Raw genomic sequence first — 22,403 nt, 5'->3', positions numbered from 1 at the left:
ATAATAAGCCTACATTTTATGGCAATCACAGTGACTTATTTAGGCAAAAATAATACATTAATTTGGTCGTCAAGAGTTGGTGATCATTTACTAAATTTGGTGGTCGAATACAATTTAAAGTGAAGTCGTGACTAAAATAGCTGGTACTATTACATTTTTAGACTTTATTTTTCTGGTGTTCAGTAGATTTTTCTGGTTGCAAAACTAAGGGTATCAAAGCATTTTATGGTGGTCATTATATTTGTTCCCAATGTTAAATTCTATAGGTATATATGACACGTTTTAAGTGCCAACTGTTGAATGCATTACTATGAAATTTTGTAAATAGCTTAATCATGGGATACGATTTAGTAAAGAACGAAACTCATAAAAATTACGTATGAAAATTCTTTTTTTGCTCTGTCGAATCAGGGAGGGTGGAGCTATTTAACATAGGCTTTTTTTCCTATTGCAAAATAAAGACATAAATCGGTGGTTAAAAAAAACTGTCATTTTTTTTTTAAAGTTTTTATAACTGAAAAAACTTATGATACGTATTAATTAAATAAATAAATTAAAAGAATATCAGATATTCTGGACGGAGATGTCCCCGAGGATTAAAATGTAAAAGAGCGAATAAAAACTTAATTATCACGTATTATAACAGCCTCGCGCCAAAACACGCCAGTTGGGAAACTGGACGTAACTCTGAAACTAGGATTTTACAAACTGTTTACTAGTGAAATTCTTTGATATCATACTGTCGAGATAATCTGTGAGATATATATATTTTTTTGATTTCTGTAGATATTATTTTCTATACCTTTGTGCTTTGTTGTTTTTTTTTGTCTATCCTTCGCCAATTTATTTTCATATCTGCTTAGGGTTTAACTTTTTTATGATTATATTCCCATTTTATTTCTTTTCTATTTGTAACATTTCAGTCTTACCATATTTAGATACTTACTCATACTTTGTATTTCGGGATGAAGAGTGAAGCTTTGACAAATACTCCTTCTCTGTATGTATGTTGTCGAAACACGTTGAATTTTCTTCCAATTGATGGTTTCATTCAATTTGTGTCGTTTAATATGTGTATTGAGTAAAGTTTTCATCTTATTACATTTAGCGCGTAAAACTGTATATTCCCAGATTTTAACATCAGATAAGACACAAAAAATATTTACATAAAAAACAGTCTGCAATGAAAAATATCTCAATTATGCCTCCCTAAAGTTCCCAGAAATACTCATACGGCACGTACCAAAAATCTTCAATTCTGTACTTATATCTGCCTTTCTCAAAAACGTCAATACATCAAAGACCGTGGTTGTTGCAGGGGCGTGATCCCGCGGCCCGCGTGGTAATTACAGGGGCGCGAGGCCCGCGGGCCGCGCAGGCACACCCCTGCCAGCGCAAATTATTTAGTAATTTTAATTTTATTTGGACTTATATTGGTCTCGCTTTGTTTTTGTTGTGTTTAGCATTTGGCAAGTGTAAGGTAATGTATTATTAAATGTGTCATTAATTTGAATTGATGGCTATCGGTGCGATAAAATAAATATGAGATGCTTTTATGAATGTTCGTGTGCGGGTATCTGTGTATTTGTCAAGTTGTGTGGTATTGTCAAGGTATTTAAGTTTGTATTTTGTATGTATTTTTATGAAACTGTTTATTTGGTTCTGTAGGTACTGTACTGTAAGGAATACCTGATTTTACGTTTGTGGGTTTGAGGTAAATAATTAGTCTAAACTTGCATATGAATAAAATTTTATTGTTCCTTATAAATTTTCTTACAATTAGGAAGAACTTAGTTTCGCAGTGCGAGTGTTTCCTTACTAAACTAAAGAATTGCAGTAAACTAAAAACAATTTAACTAGTTATAGTTTTAGTACAAATAATTATAACCTATGAGATATTTCTTTATTAAAAATATTCTAACAGTTTATACAGAAAAACAGTAGTTCTATAATTTTTAAAACGATATAAAAATAAGACTTAAATTATATATCTACAGACTTATTGGAAGAACTATATTTCATTTAATTCGACGCTCGTTTTAGTTTTTATCTACGAAATATACAAAAATAGTTACAAATAAATAATCTTTTACATAGGAATCGCAATTATTCGCTACCTCTATGGTATACGGATTTGGACGTACAAAAAATATTTTAGGACCTCTTCACATAGCACCAATTCATATTAACATTATTTATTTTATATAGTTTCGACTTACTAGATAACAGTCGCTGAGACACGTTACTGCCGCTAACTTCTCTTAATACAAGTCAAGGCACAAACAATTTGGAACATAACACGTGAGTACAAGCCGTATCGCTTTTATAATTAATCATAACATTTTTTATTGTCCTAAAATCATATAAATTCACTTAAAATATGTTACTCTCCTTTTTAATTTATTCACAGGGTAATAAATAATTGAAAAGTTTTACACAAATTACAAAAAGCGCTAAGTCGCGAACTAGTTAAAAATATATTTATATTTGAGTTACATCACTTTGTCGTCGCGGTATAATTTATGTCAATGTCTAATGTAAAACTACATTTTGTGTCTAATTTTAGTAGAACAATTTCTAACAATATCACTATATCCGCAGTAGAAACTTTGTCATCGTATATTCCGTAACATTTGGAAGGGAGTCAACTCTTTGGGCTACAGTTAAGGAAGAGTCCATTTGCTACCCCGTATCAGTCCTGTCTAGTCAATTGCTGTAGCAAGTCTGCCGCACGCCGGCCAGGATGACGCTGAACTCGTCCTCGGGTCTGACGTCAGACCCGGCCGCGCTAGGCGCGTAGTTAGCGGGCGGTGCTCCTGCGATCACGGACGCGTAAGGAGACGCGTACATCCTCTCGGGGCAGTAGTCCGGCCCGGGCGCCTGGTCCGGGCAGTACGGAGGCCTGTAGTTCTGTTGCTGCTCATACCGGTACTGTTGCTGCTGCTGATGCTGCTCCATCGGCCCCTCAGCCCCGTAGTCCAAGTATTTATCAAACTCCCGAGCATCCACGTCAGACTCGGGCGAGCCCGTCCTGATCTCTGAGCGTTGGTTCATGAAGTTTTGTTCTCCCTCTTGCTGCTGGTTCGACGGTGGTTCCTCAGAGAAGTAACTGCCACCCGTGTCGTACTCAGTTTTAGGCTGGTCAGGATAATGAGACACGTACGAGTCCTCAGTTTTATACATCTGTTCGTATTGTTCGAAAGGATGATATTGAATAGTATATTCCGTGGGCATCGGGCCACTAGGGGCGTTGGATACTCTTGGCGTGGAAGTGCCGAGAGCTTGTTGGTCCTGCGAGGTGGCGACGGGCGGGAAGAACGTCCCTGTTACCAGCGGTGGTTGCTCAGTCAGAGTCCTCTGCGTGCACATGACGTACATCCCGTTAGCCATGCCCATGGCGGCGACGGGCGCCGGCGAGAACGATCCTGGCGTTCTATAAGTTTTGTAGGGTGAGTACGAGTCCGACATCGAGGAGGCGTTGATCGCTCGCCTCCTCTCTTCATACTGGAAGTTTTCCTTTTCATTTTCTACAGGAGATGCGTCAGGTGTAGGCAGAGGAGCTTCAGCGGGGGCGCTCCTTCGTCCTTGAGGTTCAGGAGACCTTGCGGGAGAGGATTCCGGAGTCTGAACGTGTCCGTTGAATTGTTGGTTATTTTGGAAGTCGGAGGCGAGGGGCGAGGTGCGGTAGGGCGAGAAGCCGGCGCCGGGGTTGTGGCTGAAGCGCGCGTCGGGCGAGTCGGTGCCGGCGGCGTAGGGCGAGCCGAGCGCGGCGGCGGCGGGGGGCGCGCTGGCGCCCTGGCTGGGCTGGTTGGGCCGCGTCTTGTTCTGCTTCCGCCGCCGCGGCCGGTACTTGTAGTTGGGGTGCTCCGTCATGTGGATGACCCGCAGCCGCTCCGCTTCCTCCACGAACGGCCGCCTGTCTTGCGGAGTCAGCGAACGCCACTTTTTACCTGAAAAATAAAAAAAGTAAAATGAGTCGATTGTGCTTGGCGGCTACAATGTTGCTACACGTTTTTACCGAGCGGAGAAAATTGACGTGCCATGTCTTGTCGTGGTGATATTACGATATTATTTACGATACTTTTTATCCGCCGTGTAACAGAGAGGTTTATGCGTTTAGCGTGAAAACTTGTCACTGTTTTTCTGCAAAACTGTGCATCCAAGTTTGTTGCGGGTCTTTGCAAATATTTTATGACGTTTTCAAATGTTCGCCCCGGGCACCCGGGACACGAGGATAACATCTTTGTAGTAATATGTTACCATATTTTTTGTAATAATATTTAATTTATTTGCCATTTATCATAGCGAGACAGCTGTAACATTAGACTCAATGTTTATTAGTATTACCTTTCGTATAATATGGAGATAAAATCCAAGAATAATATTAGTGGCATGTTAAATAAACAAAATAGATTCAGCCAGTCACAGAGTCAAGCTAAATAATCACGATAGTGTTTTATCAAATAACTATAAAACACGTACTATGAGGGTATCATAAATAACATCATATATCTTGGTCGAAGAATTGTGGAGCTGTTATACAATTTTATGCTTTATTTTTTAGTTGATAGAGTAAGAATTGGTTTGTTGGTTAAAGTGTGAGGTTCCGAGAGAAATTATCGAGGAGTCCGAACAATCTTTAAGGATATTTATCAAGGCGACACTACTTGCTACCGGCAAAACAAACAACTTCACTCTTAGTGATGCGCCGTGTCGATATAAAAAATGGTAATTTATCAACCGAGAATTTAAATAGGAGTTTGCTTTTTTACCTTTTAATGGAATGGAATGAAGAATATGAATGTATTATTTTTATGTGGTTTAGCATTTTTGTGCGATTCCAATGATTAATGTTCGGGGTTATGACATTACGTTTTTCGAACTACTGTAATATATCTTTTGACAAATCATTTTTTGCTTCTTCCAAATTCCTTTTAATTTAGTAAAACCATAATATTTGATAAAAACAAAATAATTGAGCAACTTTAAAAAAAGTCCGTTCATCAGGTACCAACTACTCGGTTGAGTGATGTCAAATGCCATCAAGACAAATGACGGGAACAGGCTTCCTGTAGTGCAGGTCTTACTCCATTATACGATTAATCGATAAATAACTTATCGATGTTTTTTCTATCGATAATTAATGATGCAGTATCGTGGAGATTAAGAGCACTTGTCAGCGGTAGGGTGTGTCTTTTTATTAATTCTTTGGCTAACTTGTATTGATGTATGTAATTTTCTATTTACATATAAAATTATTTTTATTGATTTGATTCAATTATTGTTACAGAAAATAAATAGAATTTTTTTATGTCAACTTCTGCTTAATTAAAGTATGCTAAAATCCTTCTGAGTGTAGATAGACATGCCATATAAAGTATTATTCATTTCAATGTAATTCAATAGCAGAACAAGCAGTCAATATGCTGTCGTGTCAATGATAAATATACCAAATATATTGCAAAAATTGACAAGCCGAAACATAATACATCTATACCCAGCTTCCAGTATCACGCATAAATTTCTTAAAACATTTTATTATTAACCACATAATTCACGTCCTACACACATAAAACAAAATCTATATAATTATTTATAACACATTTACTGTCGCTCGCGACATTTTTCCTATTAGTCATTTGTCGAGATTGTCGATAAGGCATCGACTACCGGATTCCGAGGTGTCGCCTCACTACGGCTTGCGGAGAGATATTTCTTTGTAGCATCTAATAAAGCTTTTAGCGGACATTTTATTAGTTAGGTAATGACCTGAATGGCGGCACCTGGTTAAACACTTGGTTAGATCTAGGCGAGTAGGTAGCTTTGGTGTTTTGACTTTGTGTTTAGCGTTGAGCTAGTTGCTTTATGTTATAAAGGTAGGTAAAGTTAGGTTCCGTCAGCGTTTTTAAAAGCATTGAATAGGCATAATCCAGGAGTCCTCTCTCGATAAAATAAGCTATCTAACTCCGAGTTATTTTTGTACGCCTTAGTAGTAAGTTCTTAGTTCTAACATAAATACTTATTTGGAGAAAGAGGTACTTATTAAGGTATTTTTTTATAATCTAGTAAATAATAGTATCTATATTGTGTTGTACATAAACATACCAAATTGAATTCGAAATATTTTTCAAATCAGCTCAAATAGATCCTTAGTTTAGCGCGTTCAGTGTCATATAAACAGACAAACTCATATTTGCTTTATATTTGCTACATTCATATTTTGCCAACAATTTTATCAATTAGTTACAATAACGATATTTATAACTCCAATAAAATGCTATCATAATATAATTAGCTAATAAGCAAGAACACTAGAGACCACCAGGTCGGTAACAGGAGACGCGTTATCGAGCAATAGACTGACGTTGATAAAGCGAACATGCGCGTGCGACTCGGAAGCTAAGAGAGCTACCTGACAGAAATTAGGAAGATACTCCTAGTTTTTACTGATTATAAGCTTAATAGAGAATTTTGGGGGCGATGGTATGTAGGTTATAAGAAGCTACTGAAGAGTTATTGAAAATTGGATATTAATAAAAATAAAAAGTCAGCCTAATTCAGTCTTCGCTTGAAATTCGTAGAAAAACTTGTATTTTATGTGCACTATTACATAAGTTACCTAACTCAATTTCTATAAATCTTTGTACAAAATTAAAGCCTTGCTTTCATTTAGGAAAAAATCAAACTTACAGTAACAAAGCTGTTATCTAAATTATAGATTTCATCTAGCTTCACATTTTTTGTCAAAAATAGAGTTATGCCGCATATCCATCAAGAACATCCCAAAATATTTTTGTATGTAGGTACATCTTAACTTTCTGGAATATTCGTAGAAAACCACCCAAGAAAGCGAAATATCTCTCAATCGTTATAAATGGGCAGCCATTAACTACAATTTGAAGGATAGAACCTTCCACCTAACTCTGAATGATAGGAATCAATCAACGTAATAGATAAATAGACGACATTTTTTTTTGTATTTTTGGGTTACACCACTTTGCTTTGCTTGTTTGGGTAAAAACCTTTTTCATATTGGCGTTATTTTGAAATATGTGTGTCATTTGTTTTTTTTTTGGCTTCCACTGAGATGTGAAAAGAGGTTTTATTGAAAGATGGAATAGTTTTGACATACCATGTTATAGTCTGTATGTTTGTGTATCAACTGTCAAAACTCTTCATAATCAATTTAAAAAATTAAAACACTCAAAATAAACGAACGAACCTCTTAACATCACATCCTCCCAAACTAATATTATTAAATTATGAAATAAAATAGATCATTCATTAATATCAACGTATCATTAGGCGTATAAGACGGCGATCTAATTAATGACCTGCGCAAGAGTGGACCACCGCGTCATAACAAGCATGATCGATTGGATCATTATGGCGTTATCATTTTTTTTTTCTTAGTCTATGCTTCTGGGTAACTGGTTGGTATGGTAGCTACTGTTTTAGACAAGGTTAATTGAGCTCGATAAGTTCTTAAAATGGTGGGATGGGTTTTTTAGATACTTTTTGTACTCTAGACATCTTTGAGTTATAACCTAAAATGACTGATCCTTGGTATCATAATTTGCGAAAGGGGCATGTATTAACTTGGTAACCTGTAGGTACTTTAATTTCAAGGGACACAGTAAAAGTTTTCGTTCCAAAGTTCATTGGAAGAAGATAATAAATTATTTCACAACACTGTGTTCGGAATACCCAAACAGGCACTTAAGATTTTGCAATGTCAAGTTTTATATTCAAAACCAGGAACTGACAAAACTTGCGACCTAAAGCCGAATGCCCCCAATCAATCGTTGAACTTTAACGGCCGCTTTCAATATTCTATCTATCTGTTGTTTAGCTAACAAGAGATAAGAATTTGACATTACTTGTATGGGCCTCATGATCATCATCATCTCAGCCATAGGACGTCCACTGCTGAGCATAGGCCTCCCTCTTAGATCTCCACAGATACCTGTTGGAGGCGACCTGCATCCAGCCTAATGTCCAAAAACTATCTCTAGTAAGGAAGACAACACATGGATATAATATTGGAACGGCGGTTAGTGTCACAAACAACCGATAGATGGCAGCACCGATTTTTTGCGTCGACGGATGTCGAAGAGCATGCGATGCATTCTAAATTTATATCCACCCTCCCTTTCTGTTACACGACATTTTCAATACTGCCGTCTCGTTTTAGCAAAATATTTTTTTTTGCATTTCGATTCCAAGTGCGTGGTCAATTTTGTCGTTTTTTTTTTAAAGTCTTGTCTCATAGTCTTGGACAGTGGCCGGTTCGTTTTATTGTCGCGTGTAGACTTTTATTTCGGATCGTACAGGGTCATGTTGAAATTATTGCTTGAATTTAAATCATATGGATGTTCTGTTCGGGGTAAAGTACTGTTGGTTTCATACGATTGCTGCTTGTGAATTTTATTTTTATTTTATTGAGTGTTATTGGTTTGTTTTGTAAGCTGGAAGGTAATTAGAAGGTGCTTTAAATATTGGAAAATGAGAATCAAAATCTGAAAGTAAATATGGTGTATATTTAAGTTTGTGTAAATAAAGAATCTAAGAAGAAAAGAGAATCTGAAGACCTCGTGTCACCATTTTTGTCTATGCCATGTTAAGGTTCCGCAATTCAACAAATCTTAACCAGAGACAACTTATAGCTGTCAGACACGCGCTGCCATCAAACCACGCATTCCTTTTTCAAACGAACCTTTACCAACAATAATTGTCAACGACATATTATTTCAGCGCTGTTCGGCATAACTCAAAGAGGAACCAACACAAATGTCACTGGTATTCTACAGAAGCCTACAAGCCCACGTCTCCGTAGTGTCTGCAAAAGGTATTTTTTCGTCCACTTCTGAGAAAGGCCGAGAAATAAAACAGCAAAGCTGCCGAAATGCATAAAGCGACGGTTTATTCGGCCAAGCTATGTTGGCGGAAACGAAAGCCTTTTAGGGTTAAGATGTGAGCGCTGGAGGGTTAAGTTGGTTAAGGAAATAATATAATAACTACTCTTGTATAAGACCTAGGTATAAACCATTTAAGTTTTGATGTCATGTCAACACTTAAAAGGTTTAATCAGTTACTATATTTCTGATTCAATGTGATACATGAAAAAAAAGTTTAAAGATTTTCTAAAAGATCAATATCGAGCAATAATGTGAGTGTACATATGCCCAAAAATAAATAAAAATGTTGCTGTAGGTATAGGGAATTCTGATGCAACAGCAGACAGAAGCTATTTCCAAAAAAATTGGTACATGCTTGCTGAAATGTACTTTTGTCTCATTTCACTAGATGCTGAGCTCAAATTTCCAAAAGTTACAATAGTTGTCTTAAACTTCTGTCATCTTACCGCCCTTGTTACCCGCTCTCAGTTCATACCTTTAACCATCCACGCGAACCAACGCATATAAGCATAAGATGTTCATGTTTCAGTGCGTAATAAACTTTAGTATCTCACAGTAAACTGTGGCCGTCGGCGATGCATTGTGCGTCGGTCCCGAACGCATCGACAACGCCTTCTCGACCAATTTTATAATCTATTTTATGTATGGAAAAGCTATGATTTGCACGTAAAACGTAAAACCAACACTTTCTAGAATTCTTAAAGAGGAATGCTGGGGTATTTGCTTTTTTTTGCGTCAAGCCTATGGAGTTTTATTTCATTTCGTTTTTGTTTTTTTTTTTTATTGTGGCTTAAAGAGAATTCGATGACAACTTTTTACTAACGACCTTTTTCGTCAATAACAAATGAGTTTGTCAATTTCGAATTAGGAACACCTTTTTTTAAATGCTCATTCGATTCGCAAAACTTTTTTAATGTTCTCATAAAGTACATTTATTGCTCAGCGTTATGCTAGCACAGAATTCTTAGTACAGGCACATCTATGAAACCTATAAGGAATATATTTTTCAAGCTTCCTGTTTATATCAGAATCCTGACTGCAATAATAATCGGTTAACACGACAATTGTGTACTAAAGAACAATGTTACAACATAAACCATATTAAAAAGTTTTAATATAAAATCACATATTTTTTAACATCAACTCCAATATTTATTTCTCCTAATTTGACTGCATTTCTTGGTTACGGGTCGTACTCATTAATCATATAACTGTCTCGCTCGCTCACGTGACGTGGGTATAGTGCTGTCTCGCTCTGGCAGCTTAAGATGCGATGCGCGTACGCTGACGGCGAGCCCGCGCGTGCCGAGTCGCGTTGTTTTTTTGGATTACAAGAAAAAGCATAAAATGAAGTGATTGTTGAAGGCTGCTCTATTGGATTAGTTTCCGTTGGTTGGTGCGGGTGATCGACGAGGTAATCAGGCGAGGGGGCCTACTGTTTTTTTTTCTGTTAAAACTATACCTACTCCGTGAAATTTAACTTGATTGAACAGCCGACAAAATTAACGTTAATTACCTCAGTTTTGAAGTTATCCTGGAAATATTGATCTAATTCATCAACAATTCTATCTATTACATAAAACAAAAGAATAAATACCATGTCAAGTTAAAAGTACCGTGTCAAGTGGAATAGTTTGCAGTTTTAGATGTGGATATTTTATTTCAGAGCTTATTTTTTTTTGTCGTTAAAAAGTCAAGTCAAATAGGCTTATGAAAGATCCAAATAATCTTGATTGCACTATTTACATCATGGAGAAAAATTTCCGGAGAAAATTAATGGGTCAATGATGATATTAGAAAGAAGGGGGTAAATCTTAGTATGCTGAAGAGAAATAGATGTGGAAAATATATTGCATCGATAAACCAAGCAGATTATTAAGGCAAAAATACTTCTCCATCATATTGCAGCTCAATCGGATGCATCTGAGTACCAGTGTTTTACATGAAGTGACTGTCTATCTCACCTCAACCTAGTTGCCCGGGCAGCCTCCCAGTAATGTTGGTTGGTTGGATGTTGCTTTGTCAGCTGATCTGTCAGATCAGGCTTCTGACTATCTGCCACGACTGTCGAAGAAGTTCAAATGACAGCAAGGACCTACAGTGTAACGTGCCTTCTCAAAAACATAGGAATTTATGATGATATAAGTAAATCTCATAGTAGATCAATCACAGACCGATCTCACCAAGTTTTGCTTAACCTTACCATCGAACGATATATGAGGCTGTTACTTTGTCCATAATTTTCGATTGATTCCCGCGATTTTGACTTAGCTCTCCGTCACCACAATTCCAAAAACGATATGACGTGATACACACCACAGCTACAGTGAAGGTGAAGTAAGGGCGCGCTCACACGCACGTGCTCATTACCGCGCGGGTATGCGCGCCGCGTGCGCAAGCGGTCACGTCGCCCGCACGCGCCGCCGTGCGTGCACGTTGTTGGACGATACGATTTTGTGTTTGTTTGTAGTGTGGAAAATTTGTTAAAATGAACCATCTACTTGGGATTGGCGTTTTTTTGAAAAGGTTGTATTTTCATCTCCAGATGAGAAAATGTTCTAGATGTTTTTTGTTATATCATTCTTTGTTAAGGCTATTTACTACATCAACCTCGTTAGGTAAGGTTAGTAATTATTATAAGTAATCAAGGGAAAGCGCTGTTCTGGGCAGAATAAAACTGTGGCTTGTATACCTAAAAATAAAAAAGAGAGGTTTGGAGGTTACACATAATACGGTTATGATTTTATTTTCGCGCTTTTATCCCCAGTAACTAAAAAAAATTGTTCAAATGGGTTACTAAACGACTGAGATATGGGCATAGAAACACATAATTCCCCAATTTTTTTCAACCTTTATACATATTAGTCTCCTACAATGGAAACCCACCCCCTCGCACATGTTTGCGCCAACTCTTATAGTTATTACTATGAATGTCGCGACAAGCCGCCCGATGACGCGCGTTGTTCGCCGAACCGCGCGTCTCCGCGGCAGGAAGCGACACGTGTGTACTTATGCATAGACAAAACCTATTTGGTTATTTTTTTCTTTTATCGGAATTTCTTTTAATGGAATTTTTGTAATGGAATGTTAGAGTGATAGATTGGTTACAAATGTGGTAACTGTGGAAGTTATTTTACGGATATATTTTAGAGTTGTGAGTTAGTGATTAATTAATTTAAAATTGACTTAACATTGCCTAAAATTAGTAGTTTCAGATATTGGAAAATCAAATATTCTTTCATTGCCTTTCTCTTCTTGTACTACCATTGGATTTGACAATAAGAAAATATATGAATAACATTATTGCAGACAGCTAATATTATAAGTTATCAGCCAAAATTCTAACCAATTCTTAAAACAACTATAGCACACATCTAAAACACAAAATACGAAACACTACGAACGCGTTGATGTCTTTTATTTGTCCATTTTACCTTCAACCTATCTCCGAAACTCCCCAATTTTTTCACAACAAAAGACCACTTTTCTAAAAGAACCCTTCTATAAGGAGGATCAAAAGTGTCAATACTACAAGTATTATCATATTGGCTTGCTGCTTGATATGCCATAAGAAACTATCAAATTTTTTTCACAGAAAAATAAATTTTTTCTACAAGAACCCTTCTATAAGGAGGATCTAAAGTGTCAATACTACAAGTATTATCATATTGGCTAAGCTGATCTGCTTGATATTCCATAACTCATATCGTCTGGTCGGTAACACAAAGCCGGCGCAGGCGCACGTCGGCGGAACATTAGCATGCGAGGGACGACGCTAACGGTAGCCGCTAAACTGTAGTTGTGCGGTTAATAAAGGTTTTATATTGCCTTTATTGGGAATTTGGGAATTATTGGGTGATTTTGTTAATTATAACTAGTGTCTAAGCGGTTTAAGCCGCATTCAGTCGCAAGTGCCACAGGCAATTCTAATTTCTGCCATGTTTTTCACATTTTAAATAAAAATGACCTAGAAATGTATTTCGTGAATGAAAGACAACGTCAACCATCTAGAAATGTAAAATGACACAATATTTTTCAAGGCAAACCCTCATAGGTCATATCATATACATCATCATCTGCTTAGCCTTTATTAGGGTCGACTACGACGGGTATAGTCTAACCAGCTGCATGGACCTGTTGTTAAAATTAAATATCAGACTTTCTGCTTTCTGGCTATGTGTAACGACTTTACATTCATACAACACAACACTAAACTTATACATTGCTAGTTTTTCTATAAAACGGTACTTATAATATTATTTTGATGCCACACCTCTAGATCATATACGTTTATTCTGAATAAACGCTTTATCTTCCCATCTACCAATTTCACAATTCAAGAAAATCCCCACTTTTTCCTACAAAACTGAACTTACAACAATATTATTTTGACGCGGCACCAGCTCATATATAATGCATGGAGACAGCTGGTTAGTCACGATCCTCTACAACTTCACAACGATGCTGAATTTCCTACAGCCGGGAAATTGTTACACACTACGACGAAATACGTATTATAAGGGAATAGATTTGTTTTAGATTTCTATGCCAGTTTGGTTGTGTTTCTATTATTTTTAGTTTTAATTAGGTTACTTTTGTGGTGTCTGGGAAATACTCCATGGGTGCATGAATTATAAGTGTATAGCCTTTTTTGATAAATGGATTAGTTATTGGTCTGCCTATGTTTCTCCTACATTTACATTCATACAATTTGTTACACATATGTATTTTTTGTGTGTCAATAAGCGTTTTATCCATCTATCCACTAATTTTACAGTTAAAGAAAATTCCCACTTTTTCCTATAAAACTGTACCTACAACAATATTTTGACGCGGCACCAGCTCATATATAATGCATGCAGACAGCTGGTTGGTCACGATCCTCTACAACTTCACAACGATGCTGAATTTCTTACAGCCGGGAAATTGTTACACACTATAATAGGTACGACAGATGCAATACTTGGGAATAGATTTATTTTGTTTTTGATTTCTATGCCATGTTATGCTGTGTTTCTATAATTTTTAGTTTTAATTAGCTTAGTCTGGTGGTTTCTGGGAAATACTTCATGGGTGCATGAATTATAAGTGTATAGCCGTTTTTGATAAATGGGTTAGTTATTGGTCTGCCTATGTTTCTCCTACATACAATTTGTTACAGATATGTATTTTTTTTGTGTGTAAATAAGCGTTTTATCCACCTATCCACTAATTTCACAGTTAAAGAACATTCCTATTTTGTCCTATAAAACTGTACCTACAACAATATTTTGACGCGGCACTACCAGCTCATATACATATAATGCATGGAGACAGCTGGTTGGTCACGATCCTCTACAACTTCACAACGATGCTGAATTTCTTACAGCCGGGAAATTGTTCTACACTACGACGAACGAAGTACTTGAGAATAGATTTGTTTTGAATTTTGTGTTTTTGATTTTGATTTCTAACCTCCCCACTCAGAGACATTTAATGGTTTCTTAAGCCATTCCTTAGTGAAGGATTTGTATGACATTCCGTCACTAAGGAGAGACTTAAGTAATCATTAAATGTCTCTGAGTGGGGAGGTTAGACTAGTGGCGAATATTTTTATTTTTGTTACAAGCTTTGTCAATTGTTTACAGTGGAAGTACTTTGGGCATGTGGGGATATAAGTAGCCGATAGCGTGTTGCTTCCTTAATAAATGGGTTAGCTAACATTGAATGAGTTTTGCAAATTGGACCAGTAGTTCTTGCGATGAGCGCGTTCACAAAGATAGACACTTTAACTTCTTAATATGAAGTATAGATTTATTTGTATGATCTTTAAATGGAATTTAACAATGTAACAGGCTCTCAGGTGCAGGGTTAAAAATATTGTGAGACTCATTACTGAAGCTTTTCCATATTTTATGCCTATCTACGTATAGTAATATTTTGAAACTTAAAATTAAAAGAAGAAGGAAAAAAGTGCGCAACATAATCTGTTCCCAAAATCTTTTGTTTATCTCTCATTTTGAAGTTAATTCCATCAATTAAAGCGACAAGCCATCGAGTCATCCCTTCACGTCATTTCTCACAGCCAGATGTTCCCATACATCATATTATGAACTTCAAGTCAACGACCCCAAGAATTCCACCATTCCAAACGAAATTACAGGGGCCACAAGCGTTCGTCGCCCAAATGACACGCCCGTGACGGCCCAAATGACATAATTGTCAAAATAGTCACTGCACTGACGACCGCACGTGACATCCAATATAGAAAGAGACATCTATATGTAAGAGTAACGAGTGAGAGAGAGACAAACAATGGCGCGTCGGTGTCAATTATAGGCGGGGAAAGAGAATTAGAGAGGAGACCTCGCCGGTTTCAAATTTGGAACCGTTTTGTTTTAAATCGATAAATCGTTCGATTTCGTCTCGATTGCGTGTGGTCGACATTTCTAAGAATAATTGAATATCAATATTAAGTTATGATTCTATACCATCAAAATGATTATTGGACTGAATGAATTCTGATTCATTCATCGCTCAAACGCGAAAATATTTCACGGCGATATTTCATAATAAAGAGCATTCTATTAAGGGACATTATTATTAAATACGGACGAGAGTTTTATGTGCACATTTATTAGTGTGGTATAAGAAAAATCGGTCATATATTTGCGGGTCGCAGTCCTGCCCTTTCGACGCCTGTCGTGCATAAAGTCCGTGATCATTCCTCCTAATTATACGTGTGGCGAGGAGGGCAGGCACATTTGGTTCGATGTGGGTGTTCGAAATATGAAATTACGAGTTGGCGCGAACGTGTGACAATGTTTTCTTTTTTAATAATAAATGGAGACATTGATTGCTGTTATTATGCCTAATGTACGTAGGAACTATAAACTTTTTTAATCACCAAAGAGGTTGTTTATTTGTTGTGTACAACGATAAACGGGGAATATTTATGGGTTTTAAAATAAGTGTAACGTAAGGAGATGTCACGCATTCAACGGCGTGTCATGAAAGGACGATAATTTTATTTATCGCTTTATAATGAGCATGTTTACACACAGTGTTAAAAAGCGGAGTCATTTATCTTGTAATATAAATAATCTGAATCATTTTTAAATATGGCAATAAATTATATTTTTCCTTTTTTATCCGCAAATAAAGTAAATAAATAAAAGATCCTTTAGCATATTATTAAGAAAAGCTCTTAACATAAAGTTTTCGTTGGACTAACTACGCGTAAAGTAAATTAGTGTAAATGGAAGACGGATGTATATTTCATCCACGGTTCAATTCCTGCTTAAACGTAGCAGGGTGTGTGAATGACGTCAAAATATATACTGATCGAGTTTGTCAGACTTGGGAAATAATATGGGTATTTATGGAGATAAACTTTAATGAACTCCACATCTTAATTATCAAAACTAGTACTATCAAAACAGGAGGAATTTCTGCCCGTATCCGGATAGAATATAGCCTATGTTACTCGGGGATAATGTAGCTACCTAAAAGTGCAAGAATTTTTCAAATCGGTTCGGTAGCTTTGGACCCGATAAAATATATGTTATTTGGGGATAATGTAGCTTTCTAACAGTGATATATTTTTTCAATTCGGTTCATTAATTTTTAATTAGCAAACATATGTTTCCTCTTTATTATATTAGTGTAGAACTATAGATACATTCTAGACACACGATCTCTTACAACTTGTATTAGGAAATCGTGTTTATAATATATCTTTAAAAAAATCAATTAAGTAAATATAGGATGTTACAATGACTGGCATCTTAGCGTGTAAGAGGCAAATTCTGCAAAACTCTTCACCCATAAAACGAGAGCATGTTGACTTAAACAAACATAATTAACGCCATTAAATCACGACTGACCCGCAACTAAGCGATTCAACGAACTATCATTATTACAAACAATTATTTCATAATCGATAAAAAAATCGAGACACACGGAAGCTATACTACGGGCCAATTATCGAGATACAAAAAATCGATTGGATCCGATTATGACGGATCGGTTAATCGATTCATGCTTTCGACGTAAGTAGGGGAGGTATGGGAAAATTGCTAGCGGGTCAACTTTCTTAATCACAATGTGTAATGTAAGAGGTTTTTGTGTGTGTGCGTGACTTCTTGTGCATGTGTGCGTTTTATGTTGCGGACCTTGTTCGAAGGAGGTGAAGTGTTGTAGATTACAAGAAAAATGGTGTTAACTTTGCTGTTATTCAGCTTTGATATCGATAGGAGTAAAACAGGGAACATACATAAGTAGCTAGATTAGGTAACTATATTTGTTGATATGTTATTTAAAAACAAAACTAAAATTTACACCTCAAAAATAAGAACCTTAACTCAAAAAATTATTCAAGGCCATCTAAAAAAATTAAGCGCGCCCCAAACTCAAGGAAAACGCCCTCAACCATGAAACAACCTTCGATTGTCCCCAAAAATATGTCCAATCAATTTCCTGTGCTCGAAAAAAAAAAGAAAAAAAAGCCACGTATAAAAAGGCAAAGTTCGCTTCGTATAGACCATTTCTTCGGGGTCATAGCACCCAACAGGAAGTTTCGTTGCGGGTCGGCGCGCGCGCAGCCGCCTCTTACGAAAAATAATACTCTTCTAGGTATAACACATAGCCAGTCAGTCGTGTAAGTGTACTGTTAAGAAGTTTTTTTTTTAGTTTTAGTTTTAAATCTTTTTGTATGTTGATATGATGGTGGAAATGGCAGGTTTATGATTGTGGATATATAAAAATATTATCAATGCGAAATTTTCTATCAATTTTTGTTTATTTGTTACTTTTTCTCTACGCTAAAAGTACTTGATGGATTTTGATGGTACTTGGCAGCAATATAGCAAACCAAATATCAGAGTAACATGTACCGATCATGACTATGTACCGCGGTGAAACCGCGAGTTATAAAAATATATAAATATAATTATTAAAAAGGACAACAGTACTATTTGATTATCTTGACTCTCTTGAATCATCTTCACTCATATATTTTTCATTCTCGAAGGAAACTTTAGCGTTTTAGCTGACGAACTTTTATTAAGACCAATTTAATACCAGACTTCAATGAAAAATGTAATTAATTTCTTATACCACTCGTCCCTTAAATGAGGATACTTAATGAACATGTAATTTGATTGATAAAACCTTATAACACTTATATGAAGTTGTACAAAAACAATAATAACTGGCCGGTTGACAGTTGTTTTGTTTTTACATATAAGAATTCGGCTCTCCGCGTGTTGAGATCATTTGTTGAAAAACTGTTATTTCTTGTTGTTGAGATGTGGCGTCTACAGTACTTATCTACTTTAATGAAGTATTTGAAAATATGTATTAGGTATACTGATTTATGCATAGTACGAGCTGTTCTGAGCGTTTTCAAAAACGTCCCGGGAAAATGATTTTCCGTAACCGGATAAAATAAAAACAGTTTAGAATTGACGATCGTTATAGGATGCCAAGGATAGCTTTGAAATAAATATGCGCTTGAATTGAAATCTTCACTTTGGGAAGTTGGCATTTTTTACATCAATCGATTTTATTATAGCAGACATGACTTCTCACCAAAAAAGTACTTTCTTTTTCCCTCCCAAAAATGCTACTCGTCATCAAAAGTGAATCGACCCCAGCCTTGAACTATCAGGAGTCATGTGAACTTGTACAGGGCATACGGAAGTTCACGCTTGGAGGCATTCCAGCCGTATGTTTACTGGTCATAGTTGAACCTCCATGGTTAATTGCAAGACCTTTGACAATTATTGGGAGTCTTCCTTCTCTGGTAATTAGGTCTAATTGGTAAGCTTGTTACTTTGATAAGCGGTTGCTGTCGACGGATGGGAGAATCTAGACTTATCTATACTCACTTATAATGTCATATAGCTTGAAGGGTTTATTTGTTTGAAAAATTGAAAAACAGTTGCCTCTGGTTTTCTGGCTCTAGGAAACAGAAAAAATTTGGGGATATTTGCAAAAATGACCTCGAAATTGCAACCGTTTTGCGGCAACACAGGTTAGAATTTAATCATAAAGTTTACACCTCAAGAATACTAAATTAAATACGAATTACTGTATCCTACCTACCTATCTGTTGTTTTGCTATAAAATATTAATAGCCCATATAGGATTAATGTCAAAATGTAATCTCTAATCAACGGATAGGTTACAGAAATCCACCATTTCTGAACTGCAGAAAATCAAGACACAGGTCAAAGTCCACTGACCTTGCGATCTAAAAAAGCAATTATATAAATATGTAACTCAATCTGTGTACAGTTACTGTCCGTCATGGGAAATGACTTCTCATGCATATTGCACTACTTCGCCATAAAAATTATGTTTTACTGTAGTAATTATACAGTGTTTTACAATTAGCGATACCGGGGGGTAGCGGCGCGTGTAAAATCTAAGCTAGTTCTTTTAGTGATGCTGGGAATTCTATGCTATGAAGCGTTTCTATAACACGAAGGTTACGTTTTTCAGTATTCTTAAGAAAATTAGAAGTTATTCTCCAGTCTTCATGATAGAAGAAGATGAATCATTACTTGTTAGAGTATTTTAAGTGTGAGTTATTTTAGTGATGTTGGGAAAACAATATAGTTGGTTATTTTCTGATTTAGCATGGTCTCCAGTATTCACTCGAAAAAAGTTTCTATAATAATACAATGGCGGATTCTTCTTCTATAAGTCTTCATAAAAGCAGAAGAAGAGTTAATCCTAAAAATAACGGTGAAATGATTAATATTATGAATGCGAAAGTAACTCGGTCTATCTGTTGTATTCTCACGTCAAAACTACTGAACCGATTTCAATGAAATTTGGTAGTCTGGAATCTGAGAAAGAATAAAGGCTACTTTGTATTTACCCAGTTACGGTATGTGGTTTTACCAGTACAGGTGAAACTGTAGGAAACAGCTAGTTATCAATATCTTTATTACAATGTTTTCTAGCTTCTGGCCTTTCTGTCTCATTATCACTAAAGCAACTAATTAAAAAAGTAATAACTCAACAAACAATTAATACCTTGTCTAATTAACATAAGCTACATATCAACTATTTAACGCCAGCACACTAATTTTGTTTGCGTATCGCCCCTTACAACTGACTACACACTCAAAAGTCATTCTTACCTTTATAGAAATAAAGTTCATAATCATTTGAAGCTAGAGGAACTATATGGATTTTTATAGATGGTCAGTCATATGTGTGACCATACAAATTGCGACTTTGACGTTATAATTTTAAGGTTGTTTTTGTATTATTTCTGCTGTGTAATGGGTGGTTATGCTCAGTTTAATTAATAGATGCAATTAATATAAAAACTGTTGTGTGTTCATATGATATGTTTGTTCGTTGTTTTGTAAATACATGTGTTTAGACACGTTAGATTATCATAATATTTTGTTTGTGATTGTAAACTTTTGGCCAAGCGTGTTTATGTATGTTAGGTGCAATAGTTTATGTATTGCCAGTAGTTTTCTATTAAACATGGGCGCGATGATTTTTGTCTGATTTCAAAATTGGATAAACGTTTTAGTCTGGTAATTTATTCTTATTATAGAACACTTTAGTAGGTCTCCCTTATCCAAAATCTATACTAATACGCTGAAGAGTTTCTTGGTTTGAAATCTAAGGAACTAAAATCCAATTTGAAAAAAACCTTCAGGGTTACATAGGAAGGCCATAGGCTACTTTTTACCCCGTATGCGGAAAGGAGTAAGATAGTAAGCTGTGAGCATATAGCAGAATTTAATTAAATAGAATTTTCTATTTTTGTAGTTTAACTTAATCTAAAAACGACTAAAAACTCAAGTACGTATTTAAGTTAGTTTTATTACATACTAGCATCTGCCAGCGGTTTCACCCACATCCCGTTGGAACCTCTGCACGAACCCGGATAAAAAGTAGCATATAACCTTCCTCGATAAATGGGCTATCTAACACCGAAAGAATTGTTCAAATCGGACCAGTAGTTCCTGAGATAAGCGCGTTCAAACAAACAAACAAACTCTTCAGCTTTATAATATTAGTATAGATTTCCTAACTGCAAAGATGGCATCAAAAATCCCAAATTAAAACACCAAAACGAAACTCTTCCGTCTCACCCAAAAGCATCTGATTAGCCGACTTCAAGACAAACTGTAATATTACAATTAATTTAATTTAAATTGGCGACAGAGCAATTAAGCTGGTCGTGAAAGTCGCGGAACAATGGCGGATGGCTCCCACAGATGTCTTGCTGTGTCACCTACATACTGACGAATGTAGATCATGGGCTTATAAACTTATACTAGATTTTGGATGTTGCTAGGTAAGACTGACGACATGCTGAATTGGTGAATATATCTTTTACTAGGTACTGTCCATGGAGGTAGTAACCAGTCTTGCCAAAGGGTAACCAAGGACGGTTTACCAAGATTGAGTAAGCTTTTTTTTTAACGACGTCAAAAATCATCAAATGACCCCTCCCGCTGTGGGTTAGCAGCGGTGAGGGAGTGTCAGACTCTTACTAACTAAAAACCGTCGTGTTCCGTCATTGGCCTTTTATGTACCAGGGCCGCGGTATCTCTTTCGAACAACCCGCAGCCCCGGCAGGAAGATTGAGTAACTCAGATAGATATTCCATGGTGCTAAGATGCACTCTATATATGAATACTGGAAGCCGTTGGAAAACGTAATTTTCAAAGTTCATCATCATTATCTCCTGAGCCTTTTCCCAACTACATAATGTTGGGGTCGGCTTCCAGTCTAACCGAATTCAGCTGAATACCAGTGCTTTACAAGGAACGACTGCCTATCTGACCTCCTCAACCCAGTTACCCGGGCAACCCAATACCCCTTGGTTAGACGGACTTAATTTTTAAAATTAATGTACTTATTGTATTGCTATTGGCTTTAGATACGGTCAGAAACTTTGATGGATGAATGATTAGATAACACTTTTAAGTAGGTGCCAGAATTGCCAAACAGTCAACCTGAAAGAGACGATTCTTTTGAAAACCCTTTAATACAATGAAAATTTTAAAAAATTAAATTTAAATACTATGAAAAAAGAAAGAAATCACTAGAACAGTTTAGAAACTTTTTGCTACTACACAGCAGACTGGCTGTCTAGCCCTCCGACTTAAGAACCCTACACATTAGCATATTCTCACGCAAACCCTTCCGTGGTGAGCAAAAAGAACGGTTAGAACTAACGGTTGTATAATCTACATAAATAATATTACTTGTGATGAGATGTGAATCAAATCGCTGTAAAATTTGTAGATTTATATAGGTACGTTATACATATGTGTGTGTGTGTGCTTGTGTGTGTGTGTGTGTATGACCCGTAACTTATGTGAAGTTGATAGTTAGGACTACGTGGTGGCCTAGTGGTTATAACAAGTGCCTCTCAAGTTCGAGTGTGAGATTTTGATTCCCGGTCAGGCATAAAAGTAAATCATTTATATTATGTACTCTTGGCTAAGTAGGAGATGAAGA

The 22,403-nt window shown here is 36.3% G+C and overlaps 1 protein-coding gene across 1 annotated transcript in view; it reads right to left on the bottom strand.

Annotated features, from left to right (window-relative positions):
- Window positions 1–1,739: 1,739 nt before the first annotated feature.
- Window positions 1,740–22,403, bottom strand: part of LOC110381447 (putative transcription factor SOX-15) — a 119,805-nt gene continuing 99,141 nt past the window's right edge. Inside the window, exon 4 of the mRNA XM_021341789.3 lies at window positions 1,740–3,950. Within this exon, the coding sequence (XP_021197464.1) occupies window positions 2,707–3,950 (1,244 nt within the window). The 3' untranslated portion in view covers window positions 1,740–2,706. The remainder of the gene's footprint in view (window positions 3,951–22,403) is intronic.

The sequence above is a fragment of the Helicoverpa armigera genome, chromosome 25 (assembly GCF_030705265.1).
Source record: "Helicoverpa armigera isolate CAAS_96S chromosome 25, ASM3070526v1, whole genome shotgun sequence".
NCBI lineage: Eukaryota > Metazoa > Arthropoda > Insecta > Lepidoptera > Noctuidae > Helicoverpa > Helicoverpa armigera.
Note: the sequence above shows the minus strand (reverse complement) of the source record. Positions and strands in the feature narration are given on the sequence as shown.